The sequence below is a fragment of the Plasmodium malariae genome (assembly GCF_900090045.1).
Source record: "Plasmodium malariae genome assembly, chromosome: 11".
In the NCBI taxonomy this organism is placed as follows: domain Eukaryota; phylum Apicomplexa; class Aconoidasida; order Haemosporida; family Plasmodiidae; genus Plasmodium; species Plasmodium malariae.
The window spans coordinates 1,413,751-1,432,261 of NC_041785.1; the positions used below are offsets into that span (position 1 = coordinate 1,413,751).

Genomic DNA, 18,511 nt, shown 5'->3' on the forward strand with positions numbered 1-18,511 from the left:
TAAAATAAAAAAGTATCTGGCTACAAGAAAATGATGCAGGTATATACCCTCATTTAGGACAGCTGGTTATAAAAGGAAAATTAGAAAACTAGGGTAAATTGAGCGCGAAAAAATTGTACACTAAGAGAACGTACATATATATATATATATATATACATGTGTATGCATTTTAGGATATAAAAGGTTCAAACCATTTTTACTTCAATTTTTCGTAAACGAACATAAGCCTCTCATCGGTACACACTTCACGTTTTTAAGGTTAAGAACATAAGGTAGGTAAAGTACTCACATATGTTATCCACAAAATCATTCCCTGAAAGTACAGTAAAAGAGAAATGGGAACATGTGTATGTTCAAATGTATATATACGTAAATACATATATATATATATATATATATAAATGTTCGCGTAAATTGCAAATGAAAACTTCAGCTAGAAGCACTCAAAGTTTACGGCCTCAAATTTCTTATTTTTTCTATTTTTATTAAATATGGGTCAACCTATCTCGGAGGAGCAAAGAGATTCCTCTTCCTCGAAGATGTCAAATTTTTTAATGAGATCTTCACCATGTTTAGACAATATGTTATCATATTCCACCATATTTTTTTCAAAGGATATTTTCTTGTTGAACATTTTTGTTATATAATGAGTAGTAACATCATGCGCTCCTTTATAAAATGTTTTCAATTTATTAAAATTTTGATCTTCATCATACTCATCATGGTCAGTTATTTTACTTTTTTTTAATTTTTTTTTTCTTATTGACCTTTTTTTTTTTTTTCTTTTTTTATTGGACAAATCACTGTATTTGTCAGTTTCAGAACGTTTTTCAGCATCTCTAACATATTGATTTGATTCACTTCTACAGCCTACTAATCTTCTAACATGTTCTGACAATTCATGTTTTGCTTCATTATCTATTTCGAAAAATTTCTCGTAGGATTCAGATTTATACGTGTCTTCTGAATTATCCATATTTGACATATTTATATCATGTTTATTTGATAATATAGCTTCATCTTTTAACACCATTTTTTCACTTTGGAAGATTGTATGTATAATACTTTTTTCATTTTTCGAAAACGATTCTGACCTACATTTAAAGTAATTTTTTGAGAATTTGTGTTTACTGTTGTGGTGCTTTTTTCTTTCAGAATGTGCCTTACAGGAATTTTTTTTTTTTATTTCATTGCTTAAATAAATTTGTTCGTTCGTTCGTCCATTTCTATTGCCGTTTATTTGTCCATCTCCATTGTTATTTATTTGTCCATCTCCATTGTTATTTATTTGTATATTCCCATTGCCATTTATTTGTCCATCTCCATTGTTATTTATTTGTATATTCCCATTGCCATTTATTTGTCCATCTCCACTGCCGTTTATTTGTCCATCTCCACTGCCGTTTATTTGTCCATCTCCACTGCCGTTTATTTGTCCATCTCCATTGCCGTTTATTTGTCCATTTCCATTGTTGTTTATTTTCTCTTTTATTGCGCTTTCTAAATCTTTTTTTTTATTTTTCATATCGTCGTTATTACTTTTAAATTTATTTATTGTTCCCTGAAAATTATTTTTATTGATTTGTGAAATAAATGTATGCATGAGGCTTTCTTTTTCATTTTTTTTTTTTTATTTATTACAAAATGTATGTTAAAATATAGTGTTCATATATTTTTTTTTTCTTTCATTTTATATAGCTCTCTACAATAACTTCTTTTCGACACCTTACCATAATTTAATATAATGTAGGTTATTTTCCTATTCTCCATAAAATTTTTATATTGCAGTTGCGTAACATGCCCTTATTCAATTGTTAAAAATAAAATGTGAATTGTAATTTAAGAAAATAAAAAAGTTATTCATAAATTAAAAGAAAAAATTTTCACTCTTATTTTTTTAAAAAGAATATAAATAATCAACAGTAAGAAAAATGAACAATAAAATAAAAAGCATATATATTGCTTTTTAAATTTAACTAATACAATAGGAATATTGTTTATTTTTCCGTATATTTATAATAGCCAGATAATGCTACTTCTATGTTATATGTATGCAATTATTCTTGCTATAAGTTTTTAAGATTTTAATATAACTGTTTACAATCTATTAAAAATAAAATGACTTATATTTATAACAAAATGAAATTTTTTTTTTTTTTTTTTTTATTAATCTACAGATTAAATAGCTATTTATTTAGGAAAAAAAAAAAAAAAGAAAAGAAAGAAAGAAAAATGAAAAACAGAATATAAGGAAAAAACGGAAAATAACAGAAAAAAGTGGAAAATAACGGGAAAAAGCATAAATCTTATTTAATAATTTAATAAATGAATGTCTAAATAACCATAAATATCAAAAAAATGTGTATGGCAACGGTTGTTGCTATTATTGTTGTTGTAATTGTTGTTCTTGTTATTTTTTCTTTATTTTTAAAATGATGCAATTAACATTTATTTCTGAACGTTCAGAATTTTTCTTTATTCTTATATATAAATTCTTCGAAAGTCATTTTTATTATACGATTTTATTATGAACGTTCATAATTTTATTAATTTATTATTTATGTATGTTAAGGAAAATGAAATTCATTTTTATTATACGATTTTATTATGAACGTTCATAATTTTGTTAATTTTTTATTTATGTATGTTAAGGAAAATTGTTTTCTCTACGTGATTTATACTATTAAAAAACTGCTTTCCTAAGGTATAATATTTAACAAAATTATGCTGCAATCACTTATTTTTATGTTTTCCTCCCCCACTTTCTCTTATATTAAAAAATTAAGAGAAAAAAATGTTAACTCATAATAATTGAGTTAACTTTATGTACACATATTACGTTATATATAGAAATATATCAAGGCTAATGTATAATCAGCAAATAAAAAAAAAGAAAGATTTCCCCATTTCTTGATATTGAAAAATTTATATTTCATGGTCAGAAAAAATGAACGATAATAGTACATTAAAAAATACAAAAAAAAAAAAAAAATATTATTATAATATTTATCTGCATTTCGGTAAAAATATTAAAAATATTATAAGCTACAAAAAAATACATAATAAATCATTAAGTAACATAAGCTCAATGAATAACATCAGAAATTGTAGATAAAAAAATAAATATATAAAATATATAAAAAACAGGTAAAGGAAACAAAATATGAAACATTTTGTGTTTCATAATAAATGTACTTTGTGCGCAATTTTATTTTCAAATATCCCGTAAAAAGGCAAAAAAAAAAAAAAAAAAAAATCCAAAACGGTTGATATTTATAGTCGGGTATACATGCACATACATACACACGCGCATATATATATAAGTATGATATGGAAAAACTAAAAAAAAGGGGAAATGAAAATTTTTGCTAGTTGATTAATACTTTGTAATTTTCAACTATACACAAGAGATCCTTAATTTCTAAGAAAAAATCAGTAAAAATCAAAACAACGGAACGTCAAAATCTAGAGATCTTCACCTTGAACATCTCTCGTTTCTTTATCGTGACATTCCAAAAACTGATCTGATGTCATTTTTTCTTGCAAACCCTCTATTACATTTTTAATGCCCAGAATATCACATAAAATGAGGAAAATTTGATTTTTAATATTATTCGTTTTTTATGTATCTTGACTATTTTTTATCATTTCCACAATTATTTGCTTATCCACATGATTGTCTTTACAACATGTGAGTAGTTTCTTTTAATCTTCGTTAAATTTGTTCCTATCTACTAATTTTAACTGGAGTGAGTTCATATAATATTGCAAAGTGTTATTGGAACGAGTCATTTCTTCAATTATTTTATTTTTGTCCTTAATTTCACTTTGGTATTTTTCTACATCCACTGTTAGCTTTTTATAATTTATTATAAGTTCATTATTTTTATCTATTCCTCCCTGTAAATATCTTATTTTGTCGTTCAGCAAATTTATTTTAACATTGTTTTCTTCTTTTATTGTATTTATGATATTTTTGAAATATATTTTGGTCTCATTTTTTATTGAAAAATCCTCTTGCATCTTGTATGAACAGCTTTTCTCGGAAATAGGTCAATTTCATTTTGTAGTTGTATCATGTATGCATTTTTTTTTTCTTCCAAACAATTATTATAAGCCGCATTGTTGTTTGCATAATTCCTTGACCTTTCATTTTTTGTATAATAATTTTTTTTTATCCCCATAAATAGAGTTACATACATTATCATCACTAAGCTTGCTACTGTTTCTTAGTTTATTTTCTTCTGTATGTATATTTTGCGTACAACTATCTTTACCATTTTCGCCCTCTGTAAAACTATTGAAAATGGTATATGTTCGGTTATTCACCTCATAAAATTTATTATCTTCTTTTTTTATAATTATATTATTATTATTTACGTGACTATTTTTCTTATGTATAATATCTTCATTCTGATCATTTTTTTTATATGATATATAACACTATTTTTCAAATTTTCATTATTCCTTAAATCGGTTCCCAAAGGATTTTCTTTATCATTAAGATGAACATAATACTGCGCTTCTTCATGTTCTACATAAATATTATTAGTTTCTCTTGTAATAATCATAGCCGAACCTTTTTCCTCTACATTGATGGTGTAATTTCCCCTGTCGTTCTCCTTTATTTTTTGCTTTTCATTTTGACCAGCATTATTATTATTACAATTATAATTATTTTCCACATAATTTATTTGGTCCTCTTTATATTTGTGCTGCTTAAGTACTTAGGCATTATTATTCATTTTTTGTAGCTTGTCTATTTTTAAAATATTAAATAACAAATGTGCAATACTATATTCATATTCTACTTTATTCATAGAAGTAAACTCCCTTTTATCGATTAGATTTATATTCAAAAATTTGGTTAAAATGAGAAAAATGTATTTACTCATGTAAATAAAATCTAACAGGAAAAGTTTTTTTTTTTCTGATGTATAATAATTAATTTTGTACGCATAAATTAGTAAATGAACTTTTTCACTGTTTATGAAACTATTAAATACATTTATATTATTAACAGTTTCTTCATATAAAATATTTTTTACTTTTACTGTTTTTTCTTTTTCCTTTTCTTCACTATTTAATGATACTACAATTTTAATATCGCATTCCGTTTGAGACAATATTTCTGTACTCCCAGAAGTGAAATTTGTTCCCCCTTTTTGTATACCCTAATTAGTACTACTACTGACATAACCCTCTATTGGGTTGAAGCCCTTATTAAAATATATATTATCATCCTCAGTCAATATAACAAGGTGAATGTTCTGCATATCCTTATTAATTTTATCCCATGCATTTTGCATCTCTTTATCTTTTTATCTTAAAAAAAAAAAAAGAAAAAATAAGGGAATATAATATAAGCATGTTATCATTCTTTTGTACTCTCGCTTTAGAATAAGTTATTGTTCGTATGAAGATTATAAGCATATATATACATATATACACACATACAGTTATAGATCACATATTACATATTTTCCCTAGTGTTGCGGCCTAAACTATTTATATGAAAAAAAGAGGAAGAATTCGTATATATCCAAAAAAGCAGTTTTTTATGTAGTCCACAATGAGGTTATGTATACAATATATTCCATTTTTGTTCTTTTTTTTTTTTTTTTTTTTTTATATTTCTTCAAAAATTGTTCTCTTCTACTAATTATTCATGCAATGTTACGTCACAGTAATGTATAGATATACATAAATTTATGTATGCATTATATGTATATTTTTAATTATTATACACATTTTTCTTTTTTTTTTTTCCTCACCAGTTGTAATTTTCACCCATATGGAAGCAGAAAAAAAAAGATTATTTATTCTTACATACATATATTCATATATGGGATGGATACATACAATATATATTGTAAGAGTAAAGGTAAATTTACAATAATTGATGGTCATAAAAAATTTCTTTTTGCCTCTTCATTTAAAAAACTTTGATATGAAGTTTTCATATAAATAAATATATTTGATAGCTACATACCAATTAATAGTGCACATTTTATAAACATCTTTTCAACAATTTAGTAATATCTAAAGAAAAAGTGAAAAGTGTAGTGAGCATATATTGGTACTTGTTGCATATGTATGTTTCATAAGCACAAATTTGTAGTTAAATATATACTTACGTAAATACATACATATATATTTACATGTATTTATAAAATAATAAAATTAAGTGAAGAACATGGCGAAGGTTAGTATAAAAGACTACGGAAGCATGTGTCAGTGGTTTAAAAAGCTGAGCACGAAAAAAGTTATGCCGTTACTACCAGAAAAAAAGGATGAGAGATTAAAAAAGTTTACAAATTTTTCTTTATATCATATAATGGAAAAGTATGAATTTGTGCCTAATTTTCTTTTACATACTGAATACATGTATCCAATATTATATGATAACCCTGAAGTTTTAAGACAGTCCTACTTCAATCATTATAAGTTTTCTAATACACCTAATGGAAAGAAGGATATACCAACGAACAGAGATGATCCTGTAATACAAAATAAGCCAACATCACAATTAGAGGAAGGGGGGAAGAATATGGAGCAGGAAAAGGAGAAGAATACGGATAAAGAGAATGAGAAAGAGAGAGAGAAAGAAAACCGAAGAATGGAACAACATAGCAAACAAATTAAATAAACTTCAAATCAGTTATGAAAATGTGAGTTTTTATTGTTAGTAATTACTATTTGTAAAATTCACTGTAAACTCAAAGACATTTTATAATGTTGTCATTTTTTTTTTTTTTTTTTTTCAAATAGCTTTTTTCATTATATAAATAAAGACGCCCATTTGTCAACTTGGCACTTTTCTCACCGTTTTCCACAACTGCTAGTGCCCTTTTTATTATTTTCGTTATTTTTTTATCCATTATTTTCGTTGTTATTTTCATTACATACACATTTTTTCATTACTATAGTAACAAGCTAATTAAATTCCAGTTCTTTTTGTTTTTACAAAAATAAAAAATAACTTAAAAAAAATAAGGAATAATTTGGGGGATGTGAATTTAGCTTATTTATCCCCCAATGCAATCTTGATAAATAGAGGAGCAGGAAAAAAAAAAAAAAAAAAAAAGAAAAGAAAAATGGCAAATATGGCAATAAATGAACCTGTAGATATTGCTAGTAAAATGTGTTAATTTGTTATTTTTAAAAACCCAAAAAGTGTTTTTTTTTTTTTTTTGTATTTGTTATATAATCGCAAATGTTAGTACTCTATGTATCTGTATGTGTGGTTTTTTTTTTTTTTTTTTATCTGATCTCCTATCCGTAAGTTGTATTTTTTTTTTTTTTAATAACATCAGTTCATACTAAAATATGCGCAATGTGCAAAATGCTGTATCCATGTTTCTGCGCATATTAAGAAGTGGATTCGTCCGGGTAGAAGGGCGTTACAGTTATAATATACTACCGTATGCAAGCAAATATATACGTATATACGTGCACACCCATATATACATATATATATATACTTATGCATGTGCACGAACGAATGCTCAGAATTTTCCTAATTAATCAAACGATTGTACATTTCTTCTTCGTCCACTATGGTTTCCTCCTCACCGCGACAGTGTTCGTTAGAGATTTCCATATTATTATTATTACTGGAACTACTGATTCTATTATTATTATCGATAGTATCTAGTTCATTTAAAATTTTTTCTTTTTCACGCTTTTTACTGCTGATGTCCTGCTCACCGTCCGTGTTAGATGTACTTGATAAAAATTCTAGAACCTGTGATCTTTTTTGGTAACTTATATTAATTTTATATGAGTTCGGGTATTTGGTCTTTTGTGGCCAATTCAAAACAATTTCTATAAAATCTCTTATTGCGTAAGATAGATTAAGTGTAATGTTTCCACCATTAGCAGTAGTTTTATTAGGATAATGAGTGTTATCATAATAGGTATTTTTGAAAAAGAAAAGAAGAGCAATAAAAAACGAAGAGGAATGGTAAATTTTATCCTTTTTATATGTATAAAATTTAGGATATGGTCTAATTTTTAGTTCATTAATAGTTTCTAGCTTTTTAAATAATAATCGAATTTTACTCTCAATCCATCCTTTCCATAAATTATAAATGGCCTCATCCGTTCCCATAATTTGTATATGTAAGAAATGCTTATATGATGAAAATAAATTTAGCGGTTCTAAGATGTTTGCCCAAACACTGGTACTCCCACTAGAAGTAGCTGTAACGGTGGGTGTACCACCCTTTATCATTTCGTTATTATTATTATACATATCATTAACATTACTCATACTGTTCACCTGATTCATGAAAGATGATAGGTCCTTCCCTGGGTTCTGTTCCATATAAGTTATTATCGAATGAGCACGTTTAAACTCCTCTATTAAAATACTTCTAGTACAATACGTAACATTATGAGTGGAATTCATACAAGGAAAGGCAGGAGTAATAATTGGCATTACGTGCAATTTATCTTTGATATTTTTCTCAGGATTCCATACAGGGAAATTTTTCAAACCATCCACATTATACATCTTTATATTTTGTATAAGAACAGGATATTTCCAATTCCATATAGAATAGACTCTAAAAAATTTGGTAATTAGTTGGCTTATATTATAATTTGGATAAAGTTGACATACTTTTGCTGTTAACAATGCCCATGATATTCCTCCTAAAAATCCTAGGATATTACTATATATACCTCTACTTTTTGCCCATAATTTTATAAACCTTAATGTATTTCTAAAATTCTCTTTATTAGGTACAGAACTTAGTATAATATCTGCTACTCTTATACCGTTCAGTGATCTGACTGTTACTTCATCTAAATTTTTTAATATATAATCATTATCTAACGTATACTGACAATCTTTTAAGGTTCTATATGGTAATGTGGCTAGTAATAAATCAATATCAACATCATCATATATAAATTGAATTATAGGGGTATATGTTTCTGGTAATGCTTGCAATTTTCGTACATTCCTATCTTGTTGTAATTTTAAATAAAATTCATTAAAAAATATTTGTCTTGTTATATTTTGAGGTGCTAGAAAAATACAATCAATATCACTTTTCGGTGTTATCACACCCAATCTGTAGGAACCAAATGTGTACAAATTACCATGTATATGTTTTGCTTCATCTTCATTTATTCCTTGATTAATTGATATCTCTATTACAAATTCATGAAATAATTTATTTATCATACCTAATACTTTTTCTCTCTTTTTTAATGCATATTCTGTTTCAAATAAATTATAACTTTTTAATAATTCTAATACATCATTTCCTTTTTTTAAATCCTCTTCTGTTGGACTATTTAATGATATAGGATCAGATACACCATAATCATATTTTTTATTTTCATTTATGGAATCTGTATTAGTAATAATCTCTCTTCTATTTAGAAATAATACGCTCTTTTTATCTTCTATACATTTATTTAATGCCCCTTCTATATTGTAATTTAAGTAATTTTCTTCATTCTCTTCTTTTATTTCTCTTAATTCTATCAAGTCCTCTATCGACTCATGGCTCCGCAGTAAAAAGTTGCTGCTCTCAACTAAATTCTCACTCTTATACACAGTTTGCATTTACGAAATATGCACACACAATCATGCACACACAATCATGCACACAAAAACTTGCACACACAAACTTGCACAGACACAAAAAAAAATAAATAAACAAAATAAAATGAAATAATAATGACGTGAAACAAACGAAACCTAGTAGCGTTTAAAAAAAGTATAAACGTATGCAATAAGGACCTATTTAAACATATTCAGTACACATATACAATACACATGTACATTAATCAAGTATAATAAGCAGGTGCAATACAAACAAATAACGTTTTAGGTGAAGAGGAGAAAAAATTTTCAAGAATAAATAAACGGTAAAAATCGTAAAAACAGAAGAAATGGAAAATGTTCAAATTAATTTTCTAAAAATGGAAAACACCAAGGGTGTGGTGTAACAAGAAAAACACTGCGAAATGAATGGTGGGAAGTCCACACATGTATATCATATTAAAAACTGGTAAAAGCAACTTTCTAATTAAAAAAAAAGAATAAAAAAATTGTAAAAATGTGCGAAATGGCATAAAAAGGTGTAAAATGGTGGTGCTTATACAGATGTATAAACAAGTTACCACGTCTACTCAAATGGATACAAAATTATTTATCAATTCTCAAAAAAAAAAAAAATTTAAATAAACAAACATAAAATTTAACCACATTTCTAATTAAAAATTAGTTCGGTTAATAATTAACTGGTACGTGAAAAGAAAAACTGGAAAATCGGGTAAAATTTTAATTAAAAAAAAATAATAATAAATACAATACATGAAAAGTGTTTCTAAAGTATGAAAAATTAAAAGGAAGAAGTATCATTTGACATTAGTTTTGTATTCAAAAAAGGAAAAAACGTCCATATAAATCTGTACATAATATATATTTATGTATACATGTATACGTACATACATACTAACTTAAATACGAACAAATATATGTGTACAATACAGTGAATAAAATTTTGGCCTTCTCAAATTTACACGAAATACTCATTGTGCATAGAACACTTATATACGTTTTAAATATACACACAAGTTTTACCTATTACCAAATGGACTATATTATATATAATACATATTATTATATGATAGGTAGCATATATGAAATCATGATAATAATTTATATATATGTTATATATCAGACGATATTAAGTAAATCATATAAACCAAAAATACAAGAAAAATGGCATTAGTACATTATCATTTATTGCTATATGGAAATAAGTAATTATTTTCATTATTACTAATTCAAATATGGGAATAAATAAAAATTACTACATGGTATTATTAAATAACAGTGCGATAATTATATGGGACGCTCTTCCAATGATATATGAATGTATATATACATCTATATACATGTACATATATATATGTGAGTATAATATGTATTTATTTTAAATGAGGCTACTGTTGATGAAGAATACTTAAATACCTATTTTTTTTATTATACCTTTATCTTGTTAAGAAGGCGTATGATATTGGTACCTTAATATAATACAATCGCTGCTTTTCTATCCTTGAACATTTTTCATAATACTTAAATATAATATATATTAAGCATATTACGTATGTTATGCATATTATGTTATATGAATTTTTTTCACTTAGTCGTTTATTTCTAGTTAAATTTTCTTTTTTTTTTTTTTATGTTCAGCATTACACATGTATGTTTTTCTTAATTTAAGAATTATGGTCCGTTTTGAAATGTATATATATATTTATCTATATATACACATATTTATATATACACATCTTTATATATACACATTTTTATATATACATATATTTATATATACATGTATTTATATATACGTGTATATATAAATACTTATATTTATATACATATATTTATATATACATGTATTTATATATACGTGTATATATAAATACTTATATTTATATATATATATTTATATATACATGTATTTATGTATACACGTATTTATAAATACTTATATTTATATATATATATATTTATATATACATGTATTTATGTATACACGTATTTATATATACACGTATTTATATATACACGTATTTATATATACACGTATTATATATATACACGTATTTATATATATACGTATTTATATATACATATATTTATATATACATGTATTTATGTATACATACATTTGTATATAGAAATAAACAACAATACGTAAAAGGACGCTTCAAAAAATGAAGAAAAAAGTAAAACTGCATGATGTAGTAACATAACATAAAAAGATCTTTTAACTCCAAAAAAAAAAAAAAATAGCTTCAATTAAACTTTGGAAAAGAAGAATTTATGGTAAAATAAAAATGCATATCCCTAACATCAATAATTGTTATAATAAAAGGAGAGAAAAAAAAAAAAAAAAATTCACATTTCGCAAGTTCTTTATTTTTTTGTTTCCTTTTATGGAAAAAAAAAAAAAGTGCTTTTAACTTGTATAAAGTGACATCGTCTATCCCCTACTTTGCCTTTTTATAATTCTTCCGCAACGTATATATATAAATATATATATGTATGTATATACATATGTATATTCATATATATATTCGCGTTCCCACATACAAATATACACGTATTCTACATGTTCACTGCTATCTTCGGGCACAAGTGATTTTCATTTTATAAGAAATAAAAATACGTAATTTTTTTTTTTTTTTTTTTATTCTTTTTTTCAGTTTATTTTTGAAAGTCTATAAAGTTTCAACAGCTCGCTTACTTTATACACCTATAAAAGCATAAATAGAACACTTTGGACGTTTTAATAATATATTTATTTATTTGTTCATTTATTTGTTCATTTATTTGTTCAATTATTTATTCATTTATTTATTCATTTATTTATTCTTTCATTTGTTCATTTATTCATTCATTTATTTATTCTTTCATTTGTTCATTTATTTATTCATTCATTTGTTCTTTTATTTATTCATTTATTTATTCTTTCATTTGTTCATTTATTTATTCATTTATTTATTCTTTCATTTGTTCATTTATTCATTCATTTATTTATTCTTTCATTTGTTCATTTATTTATTTAATTTATTTTTCTCTTTTGTACGCACTTAAAAATTCGCAGTGTTTACCACTACAAATAAAAGGGTGAATTACAAAATAGCAGGTACAAGAGTAATGTATAAATATGCATTTATGTATTATATCATAAGTTTATGCATCATATCACCTCAATATATATATGTAAGGACTTGTTCGTGCACACACTTATAAATTATGCATACGTGCGTACAGTGACATATGAACATGCACACCTGCAGGAATTACGCACTTCTTGAACGTTAGATTTTTTGGTTTTTTAAAAGATGTACGGAATTATTTTAAACAATTTGAAAAAACTTATATCCACATTTTCATCTCGTAATATTTCAATATTGTTTTCAATATATTTTCCTTTGTTTACTGCTAAATAACTTGACAAAAGGGAAAAGTAAATTACTCTGTTCACATTTTTAAATAAATAACTTGGCAACCTATTTAAAAACATATTATAATAATTAATAGCTAGAAAAAATAAAAAATTTAAATTAAGAAAGTAATAGGATGCCCATATATCATAATCCGCCATAAAAATGGAAAAAATTGAACTAACCAAAAAATAAAAAGTATACAAATAATAAGCGTTATTCGTAAAATAGTAATTGGTAACTTGTAATCCTAAGTAATATGATGAAAAAAAGGAAAAAAGCAAAGAAAGAAACTTTATATGATACTTGAGTATTATGTTATATTCTAAATAATTGGAAGATGTTATTAAAAAACATGTTAAGAATATGGACAAGCTAAATAACACAACGAAAAATATTTTGGATGTCTTGGTAAATCTTAAGTAAAATTCATTAAAATAATTGTTCACAAAATGTAGGTGAAATTTATTTAAGTGGTAGAAGAAATCGTTAGAAATATAATTCTGATCCTTTTTATTTTTTTTTTGAACCAATTTATAAATTATATGACTATAAAATAAATTGTCATTTACTAAAAATGATGATCTTCCTTTTCCTTGTTCACTTCTGTTCCTCTTACTAATACCTGCGAAATTAATAAAATTTGCCTTTCTATTATGTAAATTCTTTCTTTTTGAGTTGTCAACATATATGTTGTTTCCGATGAAGCTACTGTCAGAACAATTTTTATAACCTTTTTTAAAACTTAACATGTTATTCCATTTTTCTTTATCAGAAAATATCTTCTTATTACATCCATTGTAATTTTTTAACAAGCATAAATTATTACATAGCACCATAAAATTACACATTTTTTTTTTTTTTTCTCTTTTTAAAATGCCATCACTTACTAGAAACTTCAATTTCATTTTAACTCTCCGAACAGGCTGAATTTGCAAATGTGTGCACATATATTATGTATATCTATACCATATATATGTATATTATATATTTCCGCACTATATATGGGTGTATTAAATATTTCTATATCATATAAATGTATATTACATGTTTATATATTTAATTATTATTTTTTTTCTGCTTGAAAAAAAAAAAAAAAAAAAAACTTTTTTTTGGCGTTTATCCAAAATCTTCACTTGTTCCTTAGGTGTTTTTTTTAAAAAATGTGTAAGAGCTTAAATTAAAATTTCTTCAAACGTACTTACTCGTTTATATATACACATATATTTATGTGTATATATGGGTGTTCGTAGTCAACTTCCTGTGAAACTTTTCTTTTCTTCGCCTTCCGACTATTTTTATCATATACTTATATATATGTAATTCTATACCTGACTAATTCTATTTTACGAACATAGGTGGTGTGCCCTAATATTTTACTCCTTATTTGACGACTACCTCCTTTTACATATTTTCATTGTGCAAGATGGAATAAAAAAAAATAAAATAAAATAAAATAATAGGTAAAAAAATAATTTACCTATGACACTTTTTTTTTTTTTTTTTTTTTTTTCTTACGTGTTTTGTACTTTTTGCAATAATTTTTGAAGCTCTTTTTGTAAATTTTTCACGATTAAAAAGGGCTTTTCCTTCTTTCTTACAATATGTTCGTTCTATTTTATCATCATATATGAATAATATATACATATGTATATATTTATTTAAACACATTTCTATACTTAATTGTACACTTCTTCAATCTTCATTTCACTGAAATTTGTTCACTGTACTAAAATCTGTTGAACCTTCTTTCCGCCTAAAAACTCGTTAATAATTTTCATTTTATTTTTTTATTTTCAAAGAATTTAATTTTTTTCTTTTCGTTACGCATGCACCTACAATTTTTAGCCGTCAATAAATTATATATATATATATATATATATATATATATACCTTTCCTGCTAATGATATACTGTGTATATAATTATTTTATTATAATCCCTTTTTTTTTTTTTTTTTTTGTGAACATGTCCAAGTTTTAGTTGTGTACAGCTCTTTTGATTGTAAAATTGTTTGAGAAAAAAAAAAAAATTGAAACTTTTGACTTCATAGATAAATGTACAACTGTTTTTACTATTTCTGTGTACATATATAAACATATGTGTGTGTTTACATTCATGCATATATGTATATAATGAAATATACACAGATATATGTACATACATATGTATATATATACGTACAACGTATATGTAATTTTTTTTCCCCTTTTTCGTGGCTGTTAGAGAAAAAAAAAAAAAAAAAAGAACAGTTTCTATATTTTTCATCGTAATAGTTTCATTACTGCCACAAATGTTTGAGGAACATGTACACCTTTACGTTTGTTCATATGCATTTGTGATATATACAAATGTATGTACATTTTGTTACACATAACATAACGTTTGTAGATTTTGTTTTTCCTCCTCTTCTTTTCCCATTGCTATGTTTTATATCATTTTTTTTCATTTAATTCCACCGCTTTTAATTCAGCTTCATTTAATTCAGCATCATTGTATATAATTTAATTTTTTTTCTTTTAATTTTTTTTTTTTTTTCTTTGTATAAATGGCAAATGAGGAAAGTATGACAGTGGCAACGATACTCATTTTATTAATTTTTAATTTTTTTAAAATAAGCTGTTTGAATATCAGCTATGATGATGAAAACAATAGTTATCATAGGTGTCATTACATGAACATTTTTAAGGAGCCCATATTTTATAACTGTTATATATTTAAGTATACAAACAATTTTAACAAAAATGAATGTTGCCAATTATATAGAAAACAAAGAATAGAAGACAAAAAAGCTCAGTTATATTCACTACAAGAAATACTAAAGAATACATTAAGTGAAGAAGATTTAAAAGATATTCAAAATCTTTTTCCTATGATCAATGATAAAGTGTTATCAGTAAATGACAACAAGAATTTTTTGTCACTTGGTAATAAAAATAGAAATATAAACGATATAGATGATTTGTTAATTGAATTTAACAATAGATATTTTAACTTAAAAGATATTAGAGTAAATATATTAAACAATAATAATAATAGTAACAAAATAATTAAAAATTATGATAGTTATTTTAATTATGTAAAGGAAGAAACCAATTTTTTGAAAAAAAAAGATGAGCTTTTACAAAATAGTCCTTTTTATAGTAAAACATGTTTTAAATCAATTCATGGAGAAAAGTGTATTAAAAAAAACAGTAAAGACATTGAAGAAACAAAGAATTTAGACATTGATGAAGATTTAGATTATGAACTATTAGAAGCACATAGGGGTGGAGATGAATATCTAACAAACGGTCACAACGAGGGGGATGGATATAACGAAAATGATCATTACAACAACAGTAGTAACAGTAATCATCAAAACACCGAAAACTATGAAAAAGGAAGATCAGGAAGAAACAGTAAGAATAATAATAAACAGTATAATGAATATGATAGCTTTGATGATAGTAGTAAATCATCTCCTACATCATTTTACAGTATGTCTAAAAATTTTGCTTTAGTTAATGTTCTCTCACAAAACCCAAGGAAAATAGTGCAAAAATATGTAGAATTTAAAGAACACTTATCTGACTCAAAGGAAAAATTAACGAATTTTTTTGATAAGGAATATTATAACACAACCCAAACATTAAGCGCAGTATTAGCTGATGATATAAAAAAGGCCGTTGAGGATAGTGAAGACCATGAAGAGGATTCTAATAATAATAATAATAAAAATGCTAACAATACCAATAAAGGGTTGTTTTCCTCATTCTTTGACGACTTAGTTTCTGTTTTTTATTTTCCGAAAAGGAACATAGAGTTATAACAGTAACATAATTTTTGCACCTCTGTTACATGTAATAACATTGTGTCTGTTTTTATCTCATTCCATATGTTTTCGTTAATCCGTGGGTACAAGGTATTACGTTATATATGTATAATATGTACATGCATATATATATACATATAACGTACCATTCCATTGATATATACCACCCATTTGACATTGTCTTGTTTGTAGCCTTTTTTTTATATTTTTTGAACACCAAAATTGTTTGTCGTGCTATGTTTTCGTTTATTAATTACACAATTCCTTTTTTCATTTTTTGCTATATCATTATTTTTTTATCTCCCATTTTTTAATCTTCTCAAATTTGTAGTCCGTCAAATTTGTAACTCTGTCAAGTTTGTGGTCCCTTCAAATTTATAATTTTTTCAGTATTTTTTTCTTTTTAAAATCATGTTTCGATAAAACGAAATTTTGTTTTCAAGTTACGCTTGTACATACATATATGCGCATGTGTATGTATGTGCATACATGTGTATATATGTGTATATATGTGTATATATGTATATATATGTTTTTATACGTATGTAACCCGCGGAGGCTGCTTTTTTTTTTTTTTTTTTCATTTTTTAAATTTTCATTTTTAATATATTATCCTATTTTACTATTCTATTTGCATGTTATTAAAAGCTTATATCAGAGGCCCTTAAAATATAATACGAATAAAAAAATTTCAATTTTGAATGTCTCATTTGTTTAAAGTAAACTTTTTTTTGTTCCTAATTAATATGTAATAAAATGTCCTAAGTGAAAGGACACATATGCAAAGAACAAAATATACGAGAGAAAAAGGTAAAAAGTATGGATATGCGTACCCATATAAGGCGCATATATATGTATGATACCTACATATATGTGGGCTTATATTCATGCACGCCCATCTTTATATATGTGTGCACGTTGACAGAAATACAATGATAACAATCTCTACTAAACGAATCCATCGAAGACATACATAAAATGCTGGAAAAACGAATGGGTGATATTTAATATACTGTATAACATGGCGATTAACATGATGTTTAACAGGTTATGATATTCGCATGTTCCCCTACAGCAGCTAAAGGAAAACCAGTGATGATTACAACCTTTGCAAAATTATTTTACATAAATTGATAAAAATATTCATTCGCTTGTATCAACTAGTTTTTTGCGAATTTTATTTCCAGCTGGTTTAGATATATAGTGTAGAGCTTTTGATAAATTGTTTCTTTTTTATTTTTTCTTCTTTTTTTTCTTTTTCTTTTTTCTTCTTTTTTTTCTTTTTCTTTTTTCTTCTTTTTTTTCTTTTTTTTTTTTCTTCTTTTTCTTCTTTTTTTTTTTTTTTTTCTTTTTTTTTTTTCTTTTTCTTTTTTTTTTTTTTTTTTTTTTTTTTTTTTTTTTTCCCTTTCTTGCTCGCTCCGTGGTAGCTTTATCAAATTCGGAACAGAAAAAGTATGAACAAGGCTATTTCCGGAAAAACAGTTAAAAATTATTAGAGCTTAAACATCTTGTACACTTGATGCATGGAATAAAATAGTAACACAATGTCCTACTAACGAATAATTGCAAACATGTACGAAATTAAACAATGTATAAAAAAATGTGCAAAATGTAATATATGTAAAATATAAACGAAGCAAAAATGCACAAGAATACAAAGAATGCTAAATTTTGTCGATAACGGGGGAAAAAAAAAAAAAAAAAGAAAGAAGAA

The 18,511-nt window shown here is 25.0% G+C and overlaps 5 protein-coding genes and 1 pseudogene across 5 annotated transcripts, besides 1 other annotated feature; 2 read left to right on the plus strand and 4 right to left on the minus strand.

The window, feature by feature from the left end:
• Positions 1 to 245: 245 nt before the first annotated feature.
• Positions 246 to 1,603, minus strand: PmUG01_11037700 (conserved Plasmodium protein, unknown function; the record flags this gene model as incomplete). The annotated part of the gene is made up of 2 exons (XM_029006036.1): positions 246 to 313; positions 502 to 1,603. 2 exons carry the CDS (start codon positions 1,601 to 1,603, stop codon positions 246 to 248), a joined length of 1,170 nt encoding a protein of 389 aa, XP_028862565.1.
• A 1,862-nt stretch (positions 1,604 to 3,465) lies between these two features.
• PmUG01_11037800 lies at positions 3,466 to 5,309 on the minus strand (annotated as a pseudogene).
• Positions 3,466 to 5,309: a sequence feature (conserved Plasmodium protein, unknown function, pseudogene).
• An 887-nt stretch (positions 5,310 to 6,196) lies between these two features.
• On the plus strand, positions 6,197 to 6,649 carry PmUG01_11037900 (conserved Plasmodium protein, unknown function; the record flags this gene model as incomplete). The annotated part of the gene is made up of 1 exon (XM_029006037.1): positions 6,197 to 6,649. One exon carries the CDS (start codon positions 6,197 to 6,199, stop codon positions 6,647 to 6,649), a length of 453 nt encoding a protein of 150 aa, XP_028862566.1.
• An 870-nt stretch (positions 6,650 to 7,519) lies between these two features.
• Positions 7,520 to 9,583, minus strand: PmUG01_11038000 (poly(A) polymerase PAP, putative; the record flags this gene model as incomplete). Its single annotated transcript, XM_029006038.1, has 1 exon — positions 7,520 to 9,583. The coding sequence occupies one exon, from the start codon at positions 9,581 to 9,583 to the stop codon at positions 7,520 to 7,522; it is 2,064 nt and encodes a 687-aa protein (XP_028862567.1).
• Positions 9,584 to 12,875: 3,292 nt separating this feature from the next.
• Positions 12,876 to 13,892, minus strand: PmUG01_11038100 (conserved Plasmodium protein, unknown function; the record flags this gene model as incomplete). Its single annotated transcript, XM_029006039.1, has 1 exon — positions 12,876 to 13,892. One exon carries the CDS (start codon positions 13,890 to 13,892, stop codon positions 12,876 to 12,878), a length of 1,017 nt encoding a protein of 338 aa, XP_028862568.1.
• Positions 13,893 to 15,549: 1,657 nt separating this feature from the next.
• On the plus strand, positions 15,550 to 16,794 carry PmUG01_11038200 (conserved Plasmodium protein, unknown function; the record flags this gene model as incomplete). The annotated part of the gene is made up of 1 exon (XM_029006040.1): positions 15,550 to 16,794. One exon carries the CDS (start codon positions 15,550 to 15,552, stop codon positions 16,792 to 16,794), a length of 1,245 nt encoding a protein of 414 aa, XP_028862569.1.
• Between the last annotated feature and the right edge of the window lie 1,717 nt (positions 16,795 to 18,511).